Raw genomic sequence first — 18,093 nt, forward strand, 5'->3', positions numbered from 1 at the left:
TGGTGCTCTGCAACGAGAGAAAGCCTGTGCCTGGCAATGAGGACCCAACACAGCCAAAACTAAAAAATTTTTAAACAGAAAAGCACAGATGACTGCCTACAACTAATCTTACCAATTCATGGACTTTCCTGAAATTGGTTTCTCAACAGCAAAAGGTGATGTGGCAAAATCCTCATTTACCATGTTCAAGGAACAAAATTCTTAACTGAATCTTCCTCTCCAACACAAAATTCAAGACAGTTTATGAAAGAACATCAATGGATTGAATTTACTGATCAGTTATAACCAAGACAAATGATCTTGGGGAGGGGAACAGTGATCTACCTCTGAAGAGAGGAAAGTAGTTTAAATTTTAATTTATTTATCCTCCACCCAAAATTATTTATCATGGCTTAAGAATGAATTGAATCAGAATTTATACGTTTCCTCATTATGTTTTTATGTTCAGAACATTTACTGAAATCTATCGTTAACCGCAACATAATTGCAGGTCCCCAACCTCTCATAATCTTACAGCCCTTAAGTTCACGTAAAAGAAAAATATTTTATCCTTCCCAGAAATTGCTCAAATTTAGTAGGTTGTTTTTTTAATAAAACTCCCTTCTCTTCCTGGGGTACATTTCCTAGCTCCTGTGCCCATTTTGACTCTGAACCAAGAAAAAAAATGGTCAAAGATGCCAAGTTTCTTTTAGGTGCATAGTCATAAAAGTTATCTAGTATGGAAAGTCCTGAGTTAAACTCTGAGTTAAGTAAAGGTTAAAGAGAACCTGCTGGGAAGCCAAAACAATTTGACTTCCCATCATTAGGCAAAGTTAAAGGAAGGCATTTGACAAGAGTCTGGCAAAAGGAAAGAAGCTATAACGTAATAGCTAACCAGGGTCATGAGCCTGGAAGAGGGAAAAGGATATTTTCATTATGATAAAGGGGCTACACAATCCTTGGTTCAATCTATTTTTAATTTTTTAAAAATGCGTAATATTTGTATAACCTTGGCATGTTAGAGAATTTTTTTTTAATCTGGCCATCCCACTTGGCATGTGGGATCCCAACCAGGGATCAAACCCATAGCCCCCGCATTGGAAAAGTAGAGTCTTAACCACTGGACCGCCAGGAAGTCCCTATTTTTAATGTTTAGCTGTGCAAAGTTCAGAATTTGTTAGTATGCCCAAATAGTTGATCATATTAATAAGCAGAAATAATTTTAAGAGCTCCTGCCCAGAAATTAACCCATGCACTTATGATCAATTAAGCTACAACAAAGGAACCCAGGATATATACAATGAAGAAAAGACAGTCTTTTCAGTAAGTGGTACTGGGAAAACTGGACACACACATATAAAAGAATGAAGTTAAAACATTCTCTAACAATACATACAAAAATAAACTCAAGATGGATTAAAGACCTAAATGTAAGACCAGAAACCATAACATCCTAGAAGAAAACAGAATATTCTGACATAAATCATACCAATAGTTTTTTTCAATCTGTTTTCAATCTCTCCTAAAGCAAAGGAAATAAAAACAGAAATAAACAAATGGGACCTAATTAAAGTTGAAAGCTTTTATACAGTTCAATGAAATGAAAAGACTACCTACAATATGGGAGAAAATATTTGCAAATGATATGAGCAGTAAGGGGTTAATATCCAACATATATAAACAGCTCATACAACATAAAAAAATTGATTATAAAACAGAAGAGCTGAACAGTCAAAATTTTTCCAAAGAAGACATGCAGATGGCCAACAAGCACAGAGAAATATGCTCAACATTGCTAATGATCAGGAAAACACAAATAAAAACCACAATGAGATATCACATCAGAATGACTATTATCAAAAAGAACACAAATAACAAATGTTGGAGAGGAAGTAGACAAAAGTGAGCTCTTGTACACTGTCGGTAGGAATGCAAATTGGTACAGCCACTATGGAAAACAGTATGTGGGCTTCTCAAAAAGCTAAAAACAGAACTACCATATGACCCAGCAAATCCACTCCTGGGTATATATCTGAAAGAAAGAAAAACCCTAATTCAAAATGATACATGCACTTCTAGGTTCATTGCAGCACTACTTAAACAATTGGCAAGATATGGAAGCAATCAAAGTGTTCATTAACTAATGAACAGAAATTGTGTGGTGTGTGTACACCACACCTTTTCTGATACACACACACACACACACACACTGGAATACTACTCAGACATAAAAAAGAATAAAAGTTTTGCCATTTGCAACAACATGGACAGACTTGGAGGCTATTATTCTAAGAGAAATAAAACAGAAAAGAGAAATACTGTGTGATATCACGTACATGTAGAATCTAAAAAATACAAACTAGTGAACATAACAAAAAAGAAGCAGACTGAAACCAATGATTACCAGTGGCGAGAAGGAGGGAGGGGCAATGTAAATAAAAAGTAGGGGATTACATTATAAATAAAAAATAGGAGATTAAGAGGCATAAACTATTATGCATAGAAATCTACAAGGATATACTGTACAATACAGTAAAGCTAATATTTTACAATAGCTTTAATGAAGGATGAAAAAAAAAGTTGTGAATCACACTTCCCTGGTGGTCCGGTGGTTAAGAATCTGCCCTGCAATGCAGGGGACACAGGTTCTGTCCCTGGTCCTGGAAGATCTCACATGCCTCGGAGCAATGAAGCTTCTGTGCCACAACTACTGGGCCCTCACTCTAGAGTTTGTGCTCAGCAACAAGAAAGCCACACACCACAACTAGAGAGTGGACCCCACTCACCACAACTAGAGAAAAGCCCATGCACAGCAATGAAGACAGAGTGCAGCCAAATAAATACATAATTTTTTAAAGCTGTGAATCACTACATAGTACACTTATAACCTATATAATCATATACATCAACTATACTTCAATTCAGGGGAAAAAACAGCTCTTCCTCTTGGCCCAAAGGCAATCCTTACACCCTGCCCTAAATCTCCTCCCTCTTTCTCAAGGATCAGTGGTTTCACCTTTTCCTCTTACTGGCTGCTTTCTGTCAGTATTTAAACATGATTCAGTCTTCCCCATGTTCAAAGAAAAACAGCAAACAACAATCCTCACTGCAGTCCACGCCGCGTCTCTCCTCTAGAAAGTTATCATTGTTGGTTAGTTGCTAGATCCTGTCCAATCTTTAGCAACCCCAATGCAAAATTCAAGTTTGTTTGTGAAAGAACATCTATGGATTGAATTTACTGATTAGTTATAACCAAGACAAATCATCTTAGGGAGGGGGGCAGCGATCTACCTCTGAAGAGAGGAAAGAAGCTTAAAGTTTAATTCATTATCCTCCACCCAAAAATATTTACTGTGGCTTTAGAGTGAATTGAATTAGAATTTATATGTTTCCTCATTATGTTTTTATGTTCAGAACATTTACTGAAACCTATTACTAACCACAACATAACGGCAGGTTATGTTCCAAGGCATGTGAGGTTTTTTCCAATCAGAGATTGAGTCCATGTCTCCTGCATTAGCAGGCAGATTCTTTATTGCTGAATCACCAGGGAAGACCCCTCTAGAGAAATGTTGTTCAGTCGCCTAGTCGTGTCCAACTCTTTGCGACCCTAGAGAGGCAGCCAGGCCTCCCTGGCCCTCACCATCTCCTGGAGTTTGCCCAAGTTCGTGTTCATTGTATCCGTGATGCCTTCCAGCCATCTCATCCTCTGATGCCTTCTTCTCCTCCTGTCCTCGATCTTTCCCAGCATCAGGGACTTTCCTAATGAGTCATCTGTTTGCATCTGATGACCAAAATACTGGAGTTTCGGCATCAGTCCTTCCATGAGTATTCAGGTTGATCTCCCTTAAGACTGACTGATTTGATCTCCTAGCTGTCTAAGGGACTTTCAAGAGTCTTCTCCAGCACCACAGTTTGAAAGCATCAGTTCTTTGGTGTTCTACCTTATTTACGGTTCAGCTCTCACAACCGTGTGTGACTACTGGGAAGACCATAACCTTGACTATACAGATCTTTGTCAGCAGCATAATGTTTCTGCTTTTCAACACACTGTCTAGGTTTGTCATCACTTTTCTGCCAAGAAGCAATCGTCTTCTGATTTCATGACTACAGACACCATCTGCAGGGATTTTGGAGCCCAAGAATAGGAAATCAGTCACTACTTCAACCTTTTCCCCTTCAATTCACCATCCAGTAATGGGGTAGGATGCCATGATCTTAGTTTTTTTAATTCTTAGTCTTAAGTTGGCTCTTTCACTCTCCTCCTTCACCCTCAAGAGGCTCTTTCGTTCCTGTTTGCTTTCTGCCATTAGAGTGGTATCATCCACATATCTGAGGTTGTTGATGTTTCTCCCACTTATCTTGATTCCAGCTTGTAACTCATCCTGCCCGGCATTTCTCATATTGTGCTCAGCACAGAAGTTAAACAAACAGGGAGACAGCAGACAGCCCTTCCATACTCCTTTCTTGATCTTGAACCAATCAGTTGTTCCATACCAGGTTCTAACTGTTGCTTCTTCACCCACATACAGGTTTCTCAGGAGACAGGTAAGATGGTCTGGAATTTCCATCTCTTTAAGAGTTTCCCACAGTTTGCCATGATCCACAGTCAAAGGCGTTAGTGTAGTCGATGAAACAGAGATAGATGATTTTCTGAAATTTCCTTCCTTTTTCTATAATCCAGCAAATGCTGGCAATTTGATCTCTAGTTCCTCTATCTTTTCTAAACCCATCTTGGACATCTGGAAGCTCTTGGTTCACGTCATGCTGAAGCCTAGCACGCAAGATTTTAAGCATGACCTTACTAGCCTGGGAAATGAGTGCAACTGTCCAATGGTTAGCACATTCTTTGGTACTACCCTTCTTGGGAAGTGGAAGGAGGATTGACCTTTTCCAGCCCTGTGGCCACTCCTGGGTCTTCCAGATTTGCTGACATAATGAATGCAAAACCTTGATGATATACTCCTTTAGGGATTTGAATAGTTCTGCTGGAATTTCATTGCATCCACTAGCTTTATTGACAGCAGTGCTTCTTAAGGCCCACTTGACTTCATACTCCAGAATCTCTGGCTCTGGGTGACTAACCACATTATTGTAGTAACCCGGTTCGTTAAGATCTTTTCTATATAGTTCTTCCATGTATTCTTTCCTTCTCTTCTTGATCTCTTCAGCATCTACTAGGTCTCTACCATTTTCACCCTTTATTGTGCCCATCTTTGGGCTGAATGCTCCCTCGATGTTTCCAATTCTCCAGAAGAGATCTCTAGCCTTTCCCCTTTCGTTGCTTTATTAAACACTGTTCGTTGAAGAAGGCCTTCCTGTCTCTTCTAGCTATTCTTTGAAACTATGCATTTAATTGGGTTTACCTTTCCCTCTCTCCCTTGCTTTTCACTTCTCTTCATTCTTCTGCTATGTGTAAAGCCTCCTCAGATAACCACTTTTCCTTCTTGCTTTTCTTCTCCTTTGGGATAGTTTTGTTCACCACCTCCTGTACAATATTATGGACCTCTGTCCATAGTTCTTCAGGCATACTGTTGTCTAGATCTAGTCCCTTGGATCTATTTGTTACCTCTACTGTGAATTCACATGGGATTTAAGTCATACCTGGCTGGTCTAGCATTTTTCCAGTTTTGTTTAGTTTAAGCCTCTAGAGAAGGGGTTGTCTACAAATACAGGCTTGCCTTCCTCACACCCTACTCAGGCTCCACCCATCAAATCTCATCCTATACTCACTCCTTGCTTGAGTCAAGGCCTTCAAAGCCCCACCTTATTTCTCCAGGCCTTTATCCTTATGCCACCAAATACTTTGGCCACCTGATGCAAAGAACTGACTCATTAGAAAAGACCCTGATGCTGGGAAAGACTGAAGGCAGGAGGAGAAGGGGATAACAGAGGATGAGACGGTTGGATGGCATCACCAACTCAATGGACATGAGTTTGAGCAAGATCCAGGAGCTGGTAATGGACAGGAAATTCTGGAGTGCTGCAGTCCATGGGGTCACAGAGAGTTGGACAAGACTGAGTAACTGAACTGAGCTTATCCTTATGCAGCATCTCCATGGCATCCATTCTCTCCTTCAATTTTGTAGTAATCTCTCCCTCGACTCCTTTGATACCTCTCCTCATCATGTGACCTCTTAATTGCTTCTATGGGGTTTTGTTTTTTGTCAAGTAATTTGATTTCATTATTTCCGCACGTAATTCTGAAACTCCTGGGGTACAGGAGCCCTCTGAGGAAAACAGAATGTCTCTGCAGGCAGATCGGGTAGGCCATTCCAGCCCACTGAGAAAGATCCCTAGGCTGGGTCACAGGGCTTGATTCGTGCCCTTATCCTGGTAAAGACACACTAAGCCCACGTTATCTTTGCTATGACAGACTGAATTCCAAGAATATGCCTCTAGTACAGAAATTCCTTGGTATCCATTATTCGTGGAGGATCACCCCTAGCCCATGGATACCAAAATCTGTGGATACTCAAGTTCCTTGTATAAAAGGGTGTAGTATTTGCATGTAATCTATGTACATCTTCTTGTATACTTTGTATCATCTCTAGATTAGTTATAATACCCAACATTATGTAGTTTCTAGTGCATGCAAAATTCAAATTTAGCTTTAGGGAACTTTCTGGAATTTTTAAAAATATTTTTAATGCACAGATGTGGAATCCACCAATACGACTGTACCTATCTACTCCTCTACTCACTCATCTCCTCAAACCCAACCAAAGCTGAGGGTAACATCTGTCATTGCCTCACATAAACTCTGGACAAAATATAAAAATCAACTACCTGTGAGCACTAAAGGGCAACCAAAACAGGAAGATTCTAGAACAGAAGCAACAGGTGGAAGAAGGGAATGATACTGGATGAGCCTATGCATCAACTTTCCTTCTTTTTCCAACATTTCCAGTCTGTAGGCAGGCTCCAGTCTGTGAAGAAGGCAAAATCTGAAGCAACCACAAACGCTGTGAATTGAGAAAGGAATCCTGAAAAGGGGAGACCGGAAACAGTAAGGCTTAAATTCTGTTTATAAACTGGGCCCTTATCTCTGGCTGACATTGCCTGCGTGGGACAGACTTTAAACAATTGTGCTAAAGGTAAGTGAACTGAGGTGAGAATTGCCACACAAAACACAAGTTTGCATTTTGAGTCCAGTCAACTTGTGGTGGTGGTGGTTTAGTCACTAAGCTGTGTCTGACTTGCAACTCCATGGACTGTAGCCCGCCAGGCTCCTCTGTCCATGGGATTTGCCAGGCAAGAGTACTGGAGTGGGTTGCCATTTCTTCCTCCAGGGGATCCTCTCAACCCGAGGATCAAACCCAACTCTCCTGAATTACAGGTGGTCTCCTGCATTGCTGACAAATTCTTTACTGCTGAGCCACCTACTGTCTGCTTTAAAACCACATTCTTCAGAGGAATGTAATAAAATCTAGAGTTCCCACAACATAACATTAACAATGCACAGGATCAATCCAAATTTCTTGACATATATACAGAAAACGTGACCCATTATCAAGGGGGAAAAAAGGAAGATAATCATGAAGACCAGCCCCAAGCAGTCCCAGATTCTGCAATTAGCAGAGAAAGGTTATAAAGTAGCTATTTTAGCTATGCTTACTTACAAAATGGAAAACAAGGTCACAATAAATTTAAAAAAGGAAATCACAGAAGAAGAATAGAAACTATATATAAAAATAACTACATGTAAATTCTAAAACTAAAAAACATAATATCTAAAACGAAACACTCACTGGATGGGAAACAGCAGAATGAAGACAGAGGAAGAAAGAAAGACTTAGCAAACCTGAAAACAGATGAATATAAACTGTCCAATCTGAAGGAGAGAGAGGAAAAAAGACTGGGTGAAAGAAGTGAACAAAGCCTCAGGGACAGAAAAAATACTTAAAGGCCAAAATGTCCCCCAAATTTAAACAAAGACTCCCTGATATCTCAGTTGGTGAAGAATCTGCCAGCAATGCGGGACACCCCGGTTCGATTCCCAGGTTGGGAAGAGCTGCTGGAGAAGGGATAGGCTACCCGCTCCAGTATTCTTGGGCTTCCCTTGTGGCTCAGCTGGTAAAGAATCTGCCAGCAATGTGGGAAACCTCGGTTCAATTCCCAGGTTGGGAAGATCCCCTGGAGAAGGGAAAGGCTACCCACTCAAGTATGCTGGCCTGGAGAATTCCATGGACTGTATAGTCCATCGAGTCACAAAGACTCAGACACGATCAAGTGACTTTCACTTTCACTTCACAGAAAGGCTCTTAAACTACCCAGGCACATCTAGCACAGAGACCTATTATAGCATGTCTTCACTAATCCTTAGATCCAGTCTATCAGTTCAGTTCAGTTTAGTTGCTCAATTGTGTCTGACTCTCTGCAACCCCATGGACTGCAGCATGCCAGGCTTCCCTGTCCATCACCAACTCCTGGAGCTTGCTCAAACTCATGTCCATCGAGTTGGTGATGCCATCTGATCATCTCATCCTCTGTCATCCTCTTCTCGTCCTGCCTTCAATTTTTCCCAGCATCAGGGTCTTTTCCAATGACTCAGCTCTTCACATCAGGTGGCCAAAGTATTGGAGTTTCAGCTTCAGCTTCAGTCCTCCCAATGAATATTCAGGACTGATTTCCTCTAGGATTGACTGGCTGTGCTGCAGTCCAAGAGACTCTCATGAGTCTTCTCCAACACCAGTTCAAAACCATCAATTCTTCAGTGCTTAGCTTTCTTTATAGTCCAACTCTCACATCCATACATGACTACTGGAAAAACCATAGCTTTGACTAGATGGATCTTTGACAGTAATGTCTCTGCCTTTTAATATGCTGTCTAGGTTGGTCATAACCTTTCTTCCAAGGAGTAAGAGTCTGTTAATTGGCTGCAGTCACCATCTGCAGTGATTTTGGAGCCCAAGAAAATAAAATCTGTCACTGTTTCCATCGTTTCCCCATCTATTTGCCATGCAGTAATGGGACCGGATGCCGTGATCTTCATTTTTTGAATGTTGAGTTTTAAGCCAGCTTTTTCACTTTCATCAAGAGGCTCTTCAGTTCTTCTTCACTTTCTACCATAAGGGTGGTGTCATCTGCATATCTGAGGTTACTGATATTTCTCCTGGCAATCTTGATTCCAGCTTGTGCTTCATCCAGCCTGGCACTTCGCATGATGTACTCTGAATGTAAGTTAAATAAGCAGGGTGACAGTATACAGCCCTGACGTGCTCCTTTTTCAATTTTCAACCAGTCTGTTGTTCCATGTCCAGTTCTAACTGTTGCTTACTGACCTGCATACATATTTCTCAGGAGGCAGGTTAGGTGGTATTCCCATCTCTTTCAGAATTTTCCACAGTTTGTGGTGATCCACACAGTCAAAGGCTTTGGTATAGTCAATAAAGCAGAAATAGATACTTTTCTGAAACTCTTTCTTACTCTATGATCCAACAGATGTTGGCAATTTGATTTCTGTTTCTCTGCCTTTTCTAAATCCTACTTGAACATCTGGAAGTTCATGGTTCACATACTGTTGAAGCCTGGCTTGGAGGATTTTGAGCATTACTTTGCTAGCTTGTGAGATGAGTTCAATTGTGCAGTAGTTTGAACATTATCTGGCATTGCCCTTCTTTGGGATTGGAATGAAAACTGACCTTTTCCAGTCCTGTGGCCACTGCTGAGTTTTCCAGTTTTGCTGGCATATTGAGTGCAGCACTTTCATAACATCATCTTTTAGGATTTGAAATAGCTCAACTGGAATTCCATCACCTCCACTAGCTTTGTTTGTAGTGATACTTCCTAAGGCCCATTTGACTTCACATTCCAGGTGTCTGGCCCTAGGTGAGTGATCACACCATCATGGTTATCTGGGTCATAAAGATCTTTTTTGCATAGTTCTTCTGTGTATTCTTTTTTTTTTTTCTGTGTATTCTTGCCACCTGTCCTTAATATCTTCTGCTTCTGTTAGGTTCAAACCATTTCTGTCCTTTATTTGAGCCCCTCATTGCATGAAATGTTCCCTTGGTACCTCTAAATTTTCTTGAAGAGACCTCTAGTCTTTCCCATTCTATTGTTTTCCTCTATTTCTTTGCACTGATCACTGAGGAAGGCTTTCTTACCTCTCCTTGCTATTCTTTGGAACTTTGCATTCAACTGGGTGTATCTTTTGTCTATAGAGGTGAGAAAGTGTATCCCCACTGGGACAACTCTGAGTAAAGAAATAAGTATTTGAACAGGAAGTGTGTAATCTTCAATTGGTAGACACAAGCCTACTACCAACTTTATTGCTTCTCTCCTAGCTTTTTGGAAGATTCCAAAAGCCCTTCCCCGGACTTCCTTAGTGGCACAATGGATAAGCATCTACCTGCTAGTGCAGGGGACATGGGTTTAGATCCCTGATCCAGGAAGATCCCACATGCCGCAGAACAACTAGGCCCAGGTGCCACAACCACTGACCCATGTGCCTAGAGCCTGTGCGCCACAGCAAGAGAAGCCGCCACAATGAGAAGCCCACACGCCACAACTAGAGTGGCCCCCGGTCCCTGCAACTAGAGAAAGCCCGCACACAGCATCAAAGCCCCAGTGCTATCAAAAGTAAGTCAACACAAGATCTTTCCCTTTTAGCTCTTTCTCTTTACTCTTCCACTTACTGAGGAGTCTTGCCAATAAACAAAGGAATCCGTGCCACTTCCTACCCTTTTCACTGCAGCCAAATTCATCACATGAACCCAATTTCACCCACCCCCTTGCACCTCTATCTCCCCCTACCCACAGCCTCACTCCCTTTAGAATAAAGGTCTAACACCATCTTAAAGACTCACCTCTTTTTTCTGAGGCTATTCACTTTGCTCATCTTCAGGGATCTCACTTAGCTAACAAAACAATGTCCAAAAATGGGGCCCAAGTGTCTAACGTGGTGACAGGCCTAAGAGGAAACAAGGCTTGAAGTACAAACCTTTTGTTCATAAATTGATCTCAGGTCTATCCAAACTAAAGGCAGATTCTCTGTGAGAGAATTACCAAAGGGCTGCAAGAAACCACTCAATATCAAGAAGGGCTGAAAAGCACAAACAAATATTCGCCTCATGGCACCTGCTGTAAATCTCCAAGATTTACAGTCAGTAAGAGTGGCGTGCAGCTGCAATCATGCCTCATGCTGGGATGATAACTGTTCTAGAAACCAGGTGTTTTTTGTGTCTGGGCTTCATCACCAGACCCAGCCAAGCCTCAGGCCATGTGACTTTGTCATGCAGCAGGTGGCATGTCAAGCAGTCCCACGTCCAACCTCAGAAACTAAGCCAGGTCCGCCTATACATAGCGAAGTGGGTCAGACATTCTGACCACCAGATTCCAAGAGCAGAAGGATGACGACCTGCACGGACACAGAGGTGTGCAGACACAAGGCCGACCCACCCCTTCCTCACCAACCTCTGGTGGAGCATCTAGATGACAACATCTCTACAGTTCCCTATGGGGACTGGTTTTATGTATTCAGAGATATGGACCAGAGTCTCTGCTGAGTTTACAAGGTTCAGAAAAGATGGTTAGTAAAAATCTTGATTTTTGTTGAGTTATGTCAGTAAAATCCCACCAAAGCTAAAAAAGAAAAAAAAAAGGCATCCTGATAGTGGCATGGTTGTTTTGTTTGTTTTTTTCATTCTACAAAAATGTGCCCAGCAGGGCAGGCATGGGACTGAGAAATGATGAAACTGAGGGATGGGGGAGACAAGAGATGCCTTCTGCTCATTTCCCTTAGTCCTCTTTCTGGGGAAGAAAATAAAGGAGAGGAGAGAGGTATTTCTGTTCTTTTTCCTTCCCATGGGTAACTGTGATCCTGCCACTTCTTGTTTTTAAGGCTTGTATGATCATTAATAAGTTGTTTTGGAAATTCTTTTACTATCTGCATTCCTCCGCTTTGGCCACAACTTAACATGAATGATTTTATTATTCTGGCCTTGCCAGGGACAGAGAGGATTTCTGGGTGATATGTTTATTGTTGTAAGTAACACAAGGCAAGGATAATTTAGAACAGGTCAAAGGGCTGGTTTTTGTTTTGCAAAGAGGGAGAGCATATGGGGAAGGGGGCATGATCGGGAGGAGAGAAGGAATGTGGGGCTCCACTGGGGGCTCATAGCTCAGGGATGGGGCAGGACTACTGCTCCAGAGAAAAGGTTTGTCTTCATTCTCCTGAGCTTCTGGGTAACAAACAAAAAGCATCCTTCAACATCCAGCCCTCCAAGGATTCAAATATTTCCAGAACAATATCTGAAGCCCCTCTGCACTCTACATTCCATGAGGCGCTCTATATACTTGGGTATAAAGAGAAGTGAAGACTAGTATCTTAAAACCAAATGTGATATTCACAAGCCATTTCTCCATACTGCTCTTATCCTTTCCTACCAACTACATGTCTGTCATACACGAGCCTAGTTCTTTTCATGAGTATCGACCGTAGTTTCTTCAAATGAAAAGCAACATTCAAGAATGATCCATTTCTCTCTCTTGTTGAGGTCTTTAGATTCTTAGAAACAAAGAATGCTGTTTTCTTGGTAAAATGAAGCCCAAACCTTAAGGCTTATATTGTTTAGTAAGTCATAGGTTGAAAAGCAGGTTGCATAGATTACAGTTCTTATGAATCAGGACCCAGAAACCCTGTGCTTAAATCAAATCATTTACTATAACTACTCAGCATAAAGGTGGCCTGATTCAAGAATCAGATAGGACCCTTGACTCCACCCCCATTCTCAAACTGCCTCTGTCCACCAGTTCCCACTAAGTCCAGCGATCACTTGGCTTCGACCTTGCCTTGTGGGTCTTTTCTACCCCGTCACCCAGAGGTGGACTTCTTCCTTTGGATATACAAGATAAGCAGCATTTCGTACATGCCTCCAACCCATGTTCTCAACGGAGGATGTTTCAAGGCCTATCCTGGAGGAAACCCGGAGGCAGAAGCAATGGTGTTCTGCTTAGTCTGGGCCATCTGGGACCTTTACCAGAAAAGCACAAAATTGCAAGGCAAAGGTGGGGGCAGCATGCAATAGGAAGAAAATTTACCAGATCTTGAAAACCTATAATATGTGGGCATCATACTAGGACTATTTCAGCTCCACTGCACAGCAATCCTGCCCCTTAGGAATGAGGATCATCAGAGGCAGAGAAGGCAGCCAGCTCTCAGGTCTTATCTGGGAACTAAGCTATACAACCTGAAACACCACCCAAGTAACTCCAAGGTATTGGTACTCCTCTTGGTCATCAGGCACAGGACAGAGGTCACTCACTGAGTTGTCAGCAACCCGATTCTGTGAGAGCCTTGCAACGCAACATGCAGAACAATCCTGAGATTGACCATGTGTCCCCACCCCCTCAATACAGATAACGCTGTGGCCCTGATGTGTTGACTCATCAGGGACTCAGTCTCTGTACAGAGCTGGACCTCAAGAATCAGAGTTTCTCGGATAACCAGCTCAGGTTGGGTACATGAGACAAGTGCTCGGGCCTGGTGCACTGGGAAGACCCAGAGGGATCGGGTGGAGAGGGAGGTGGGAGGGGGGACTGGGATGGGGAGTACATGTAAATCCATGGCTAATTCATATCAATGTATAACAAAAACTACTGTAATGATGTAAAGTAATTAGCCTCCAACTAATAAAAATTAAAAAAAAAAAAAAGAATAAGTTTCTAAGTCAAGAGTAACTTAAAAGGAAATATTCTTTGTTTACATTCTTGATGTATGTTTAAGGGGACCTCAATTCAAAATCTATAGCATAACTTCAAAAACGCTCAAGTTCTCTTTCACCACTACCAACATCACTAACACCACCCAAGCTGACCTGGAGCTTATGTGCAAAAGCCCAAAACTCCTTTTTCTGCAGCAGCCCTCACCCCTTTCAAGTTATTATTTCCCTTTAATACTTTAAGCCTTTCCATGTAGATCAATTTGCAATTCCTGCCCCACGGCCCCACCCTTGCCCCAAGCCCCAAACAAGAATCCTTTCTTGCTAAAAGAGGGCTGGGGAAAACTAAACTGGCTAATAAATGCAGGATTTTCTTTCAGAGATTCTCTGAGTGAATTAAGACATTAATAGCACATATTGATAGTGCACGTTAATATAATATTGAACATTAACTTAATGTATATTACTCCATCAGTGTTGTACACTTATACATTTACACCGCGCCCTCACCTCGATGTGGTCAGGCCTTCCATCGGCGTGCATGCTCTCTGGTAATCCATCTTGGGCTTGTAGGACTCTCTGGGCAGGTAAGAGTGATGGACAGGGTAGTTCTCGGTATATTCGGAGAGAAGACATGGTTTCTCTGTTTTATCATAAATCTTGGTAGGCAGGTGTGGACAATGATGCCGCCTAGTTAAAAAAGAAAAATGGAACACGAGGTTGGTTACCTTCTTGCGAAGAATACATTCAGCCTGCTACCTACTCAAAATGTGACCCAGAGTATAGAATCATGACAGCCAACATTGAAAGCAGGAGTTTAACCCTTCTTTTTCTCTACTGAACTATATGAAGTGGCCAGAATTTTTTAAATGATCTGTAACTGTAATTGGTTAATTGTCAAAATTCCTTGGATCATAAAGTTACTAAAGCATAGCTGAGAACCAGCCCTCACATGCGTCATGCTTCTCATTTAAATACTGAAACACTCCCATACTGTAGGGAAATGGTTGTAGACACCGAGGCATCTGAGTGCCAACCCAGTCCCTCCCAAGACCTCCCAAGCCCAGTCGCCAGCAATCAAGGGCTTAATATCTGACCTAATAGGGGGCTCCAAGGCTGTGCTCAAGGGCCAGGTTACTATGTTTCCTCATTGGTTCCTGGGTCAATTAAGAATATCACCCTCACACACAAGTGGCATCACATAGAGTGGAACCACCCCAGTTCTGAGTATACACTGCTGACTATCTGAAAACATTTTTGCATGGAAAGTCTGGTTCCTTCATTCTTTCAGGTCTCATTTCAATTGTTGCCTCCTTAGACTTCCGCTGATCATCTTAACCTAAAAGACACCCCACCAGCCCCTCCCATCACTCACAGAGTTTCTCTCATCACATGGATGACTTTCCCATCACTTACTATTATCTGTAACTTGCCCTTTTGTTGATGAGTTTATTATCCATCAAGCTCAGCACCATTTTTTCTTGTTCACTGCTACATCTCTAGTACCTCTCATATCCTGCCTGCCATATAGCAGGCACTCAAACAAACATTCACTAAGCAAATACTGGGGCTTCCATGGTGGCTCAGTGGTAAAGAATCGCCTGCCAATGCAGGAGACATGGGTTCGATCCCTGGTCCGGGAAGATCCCACAGGCTGTGGAGCAACTAAGCCCATGCACCACAACAACTCGGCCTATGCTCTAGAGCCCAGGAGCCGCAACAGGAGAAGCCACTGCAATGAAAAGCCGCGCGCCACAGCTGGAGAGCAGCCCTCGCTCTCCTCAACGAGAGAAAAGCCCACACAGCAATGAAGACCCAACACGGTCAAAAATAAAGAAAAAAATTTACACGCAAATATTGAACATATGAATGAATTATTAAATAAACTTTATCCAGGTTGACGACTAATAGACAATAACTTGAATTTATAGTGTATAGTGAGTTTTTCCATTTATTATCATTTCCATTTATACTTTATAGTGACTTATTCTATTACCATAGCACAGTAATAAACAACCTTATTATTCTACTTACAGGTGAATAAAGGGCAGCTATTTGAGCTGTCAAAGCTAAGTAGTATATCAATTATTTGTACACCCACACACAATCCTTACAAACCAGCTGGGTATCTCTATCATCAGACACCAGCACATCATCAAAGCTCCATATTAGTGATCGCCAACTTAGAGATCAGAAATGACACCAGAATGTATATCCAGAAATGACACTGAACTTTTTTAATAACTTTTTTATACTAAACCAATTCTAAGATCAAGGCATCTGGACCCATCACTTCATGGCAAATAGATAGGGAAACAGAGGAAACAGTGACAGACTATTTTGGGGGCTCCAAAATCACTGCAGATGGTCACTGCAGCCATGAAATTAAAAGATGCTTACTCCTTGGAAGAAAAGTTATGATCAACCTAGACAGCATATTAAAAAGCAGAGACATTACTTTGCCAACAAAGGTCCGTATAGTCAACACTATGGTTTTTCCAGTAGTCATGTATGGATGTGAGAGTTGGACTATAAAGAAAGCTGAATGCCAAAGAATCAATGCTTTTGAACTGTGACGTTGGAGAAGACTCTTGAGAGTCCCTTGGACTGCAAGGAGATCCAACCAGTCCCTCCTAAAGGAAATCAGTCCTGAATATTCATTGGAAGGACTGATGTTGAAACTGAAACTCCAATACTTTGGCCACCTGATGTGAAGAACTGACTCACTGGAAAAGATTGAAGGTGGGAGGAGAAGTGGATGACAGAGGATGAGATGGTTAGATGGCATCACTGACTCAATGGACATGAGTTTGAGTAAACTCCGGGAATTGGTGATGGACAGGGAGGCCTGGCAAGCTGCAGTCCATGGGGTCACAGAGTCAGACACGACTGAATGATTAAACTGAATTCTAATTACAGAAACTAAAATACACATACTCTGGGGCATCACATCATAGAAAAAGGAAACAGACATACAGAGAACTCATCACTGCTCCAACCAAAAGCTGGTTTCCAGGCAACAGTTAGCATGCTGCTCCTGCTGTTAATAAGTTCAACCCTCTACATAAACATTACTGCTATCACTATAGCTACTGTGTGCCTCTCTTCAGCCTCCAACCCCCAGGGAAAATGATCAACACCTGTATTGTTTATATGGCTAGAACTGCACATGGACACATGTCTCTAGAAATATCCCTATTTTCATTTCACATGTAGATTTGTCTATCAGATTAGGATTCCCTCAAACCTCAAATCAAAAGCCAAGAAGTGCTGGTTACTCAAAAATGCCTCTGCAGATATATTTTATTCACACACATTCTGAGGGAAAAAATCAAGATATTACTAAGGGCAACTTAAGAGGGTACAAACTTACCATATTTACTTTTCACTTTGTTATAAAAGTACTATTGGTTCTAAAAGATGTTTGTTCCTTGGAAGAAAAACTATGACCAACCTAGACAGCATATTAAAAAGCAGAGACATTACTTTGCTGACAAAGGTCTGTATAGTCAAAGCTATGCCTTTTCCAGTAGCCGTGTATGGATATGAGAGTAGGACTATAAAGAAAGTTGAGTGCCGAAGATTTGATGCTTTTGAACTGTGGTGCTGGAGAAGACTCTCAAGAGTCCCTTGAACTGCAAGGAGATCAAACCAGTCCATCCTAAAGGAAATCAGTCCTGAATATTCATTGGAACGACCGACGCTGAAGCTGAAACTCCAATACTTTGGCCACCTGATTTGAAGAACTGACTCACTGGAAGAGACCCTGATGCTGGGAAAGATTGAGAGCAGGAGAACTGGACGACAGAGGATGAGATGGTTTGGTGGATGGCATCACCAACTCATTGGACAGGAGTGTGAGTAAGCTCCGGGAGTTGGTGATGGACAGAAAAGCCTGACGTACTGTAATCCATGGGGTCACAAAGAGTTCAGACACAACTGAGTGACTGAACTGAACTGATAGTATGAGTATCTGAATTTCAGTGTTAAAAACATTCAAAAGTTTTTCTTTTTAATTAATTTATTTCTTTTGGCTGCACTGGGCCCTTGTTGCTTTGTACTGCCTTTTTCTAGTTGCAGAGAGCAGGGCTATTCTTCACTGTAGTTCCAGGGCTTCTCGTTACTGTGGAGCACAAGCTTTAGGCACACAGGCATCAGTAGCTGCAACTCGCAGACGCAACAACTGCGGCACATGGGCTTAGTTGCTCTGCAGCATGTGGAATCTTCCCGAAATCAGGGTTTGAACTTGTGTCTACTGCATTGGCAGGCAGATTCTTACCCACTGTGCCACCTGAAAAGTCCCCAAAGTTTCCTCTTTTAAAAATGTACAGTATTGGCATTTAACATATGAAGATGCATATTTATATTTTATATATATTTAATAAGGCTTCCCTGATAGCTCAGATGGTAAAGAATCTGCAGTTATCTCCTAACTGTTGGCACAAAAATG

At 41.8% G+C, this 18,093-nt stretch overlaps 1 protein-coding gene across 1 annotated transcript in view; it reads right to left on the bottom strand.

The window, feature by feature from the left end:
* Window positions 1-18,093, bottom strand: part of SAXO1 (stabilizer of axonemal microtubules 1) — a 110,283-nt gene that overhangs the window by 16,104 nt on the left and 76,086 nt on the right. Inside the window, exon 2 of the mRNA XM_020904080.2 lies at window positions 14,154-14,333. Coding sequence (XP_020759739.2) covers window positions 14,154-14,333 — 180 coding nt within the window. The remainder of the gene's footprint in view (window positions 1-14,153; window positions 14,334-18,093) is intronic.

This window comes from Odocoileus virginianus, chromosome 18, assembly GCF_023699985.2.
Source record: "Odocoileus virginianus isolate 20LAN1187 ecotype Illinois chromosome 18, Ovbor_1.2, whole genome shotgun sequence".
Lineage (NCBI taxonomy): Eukaryota > Metazoa > Chordata > Mammalia > Artiodactyla > Cervidae > Odocoileus > Odocoileus virginianus.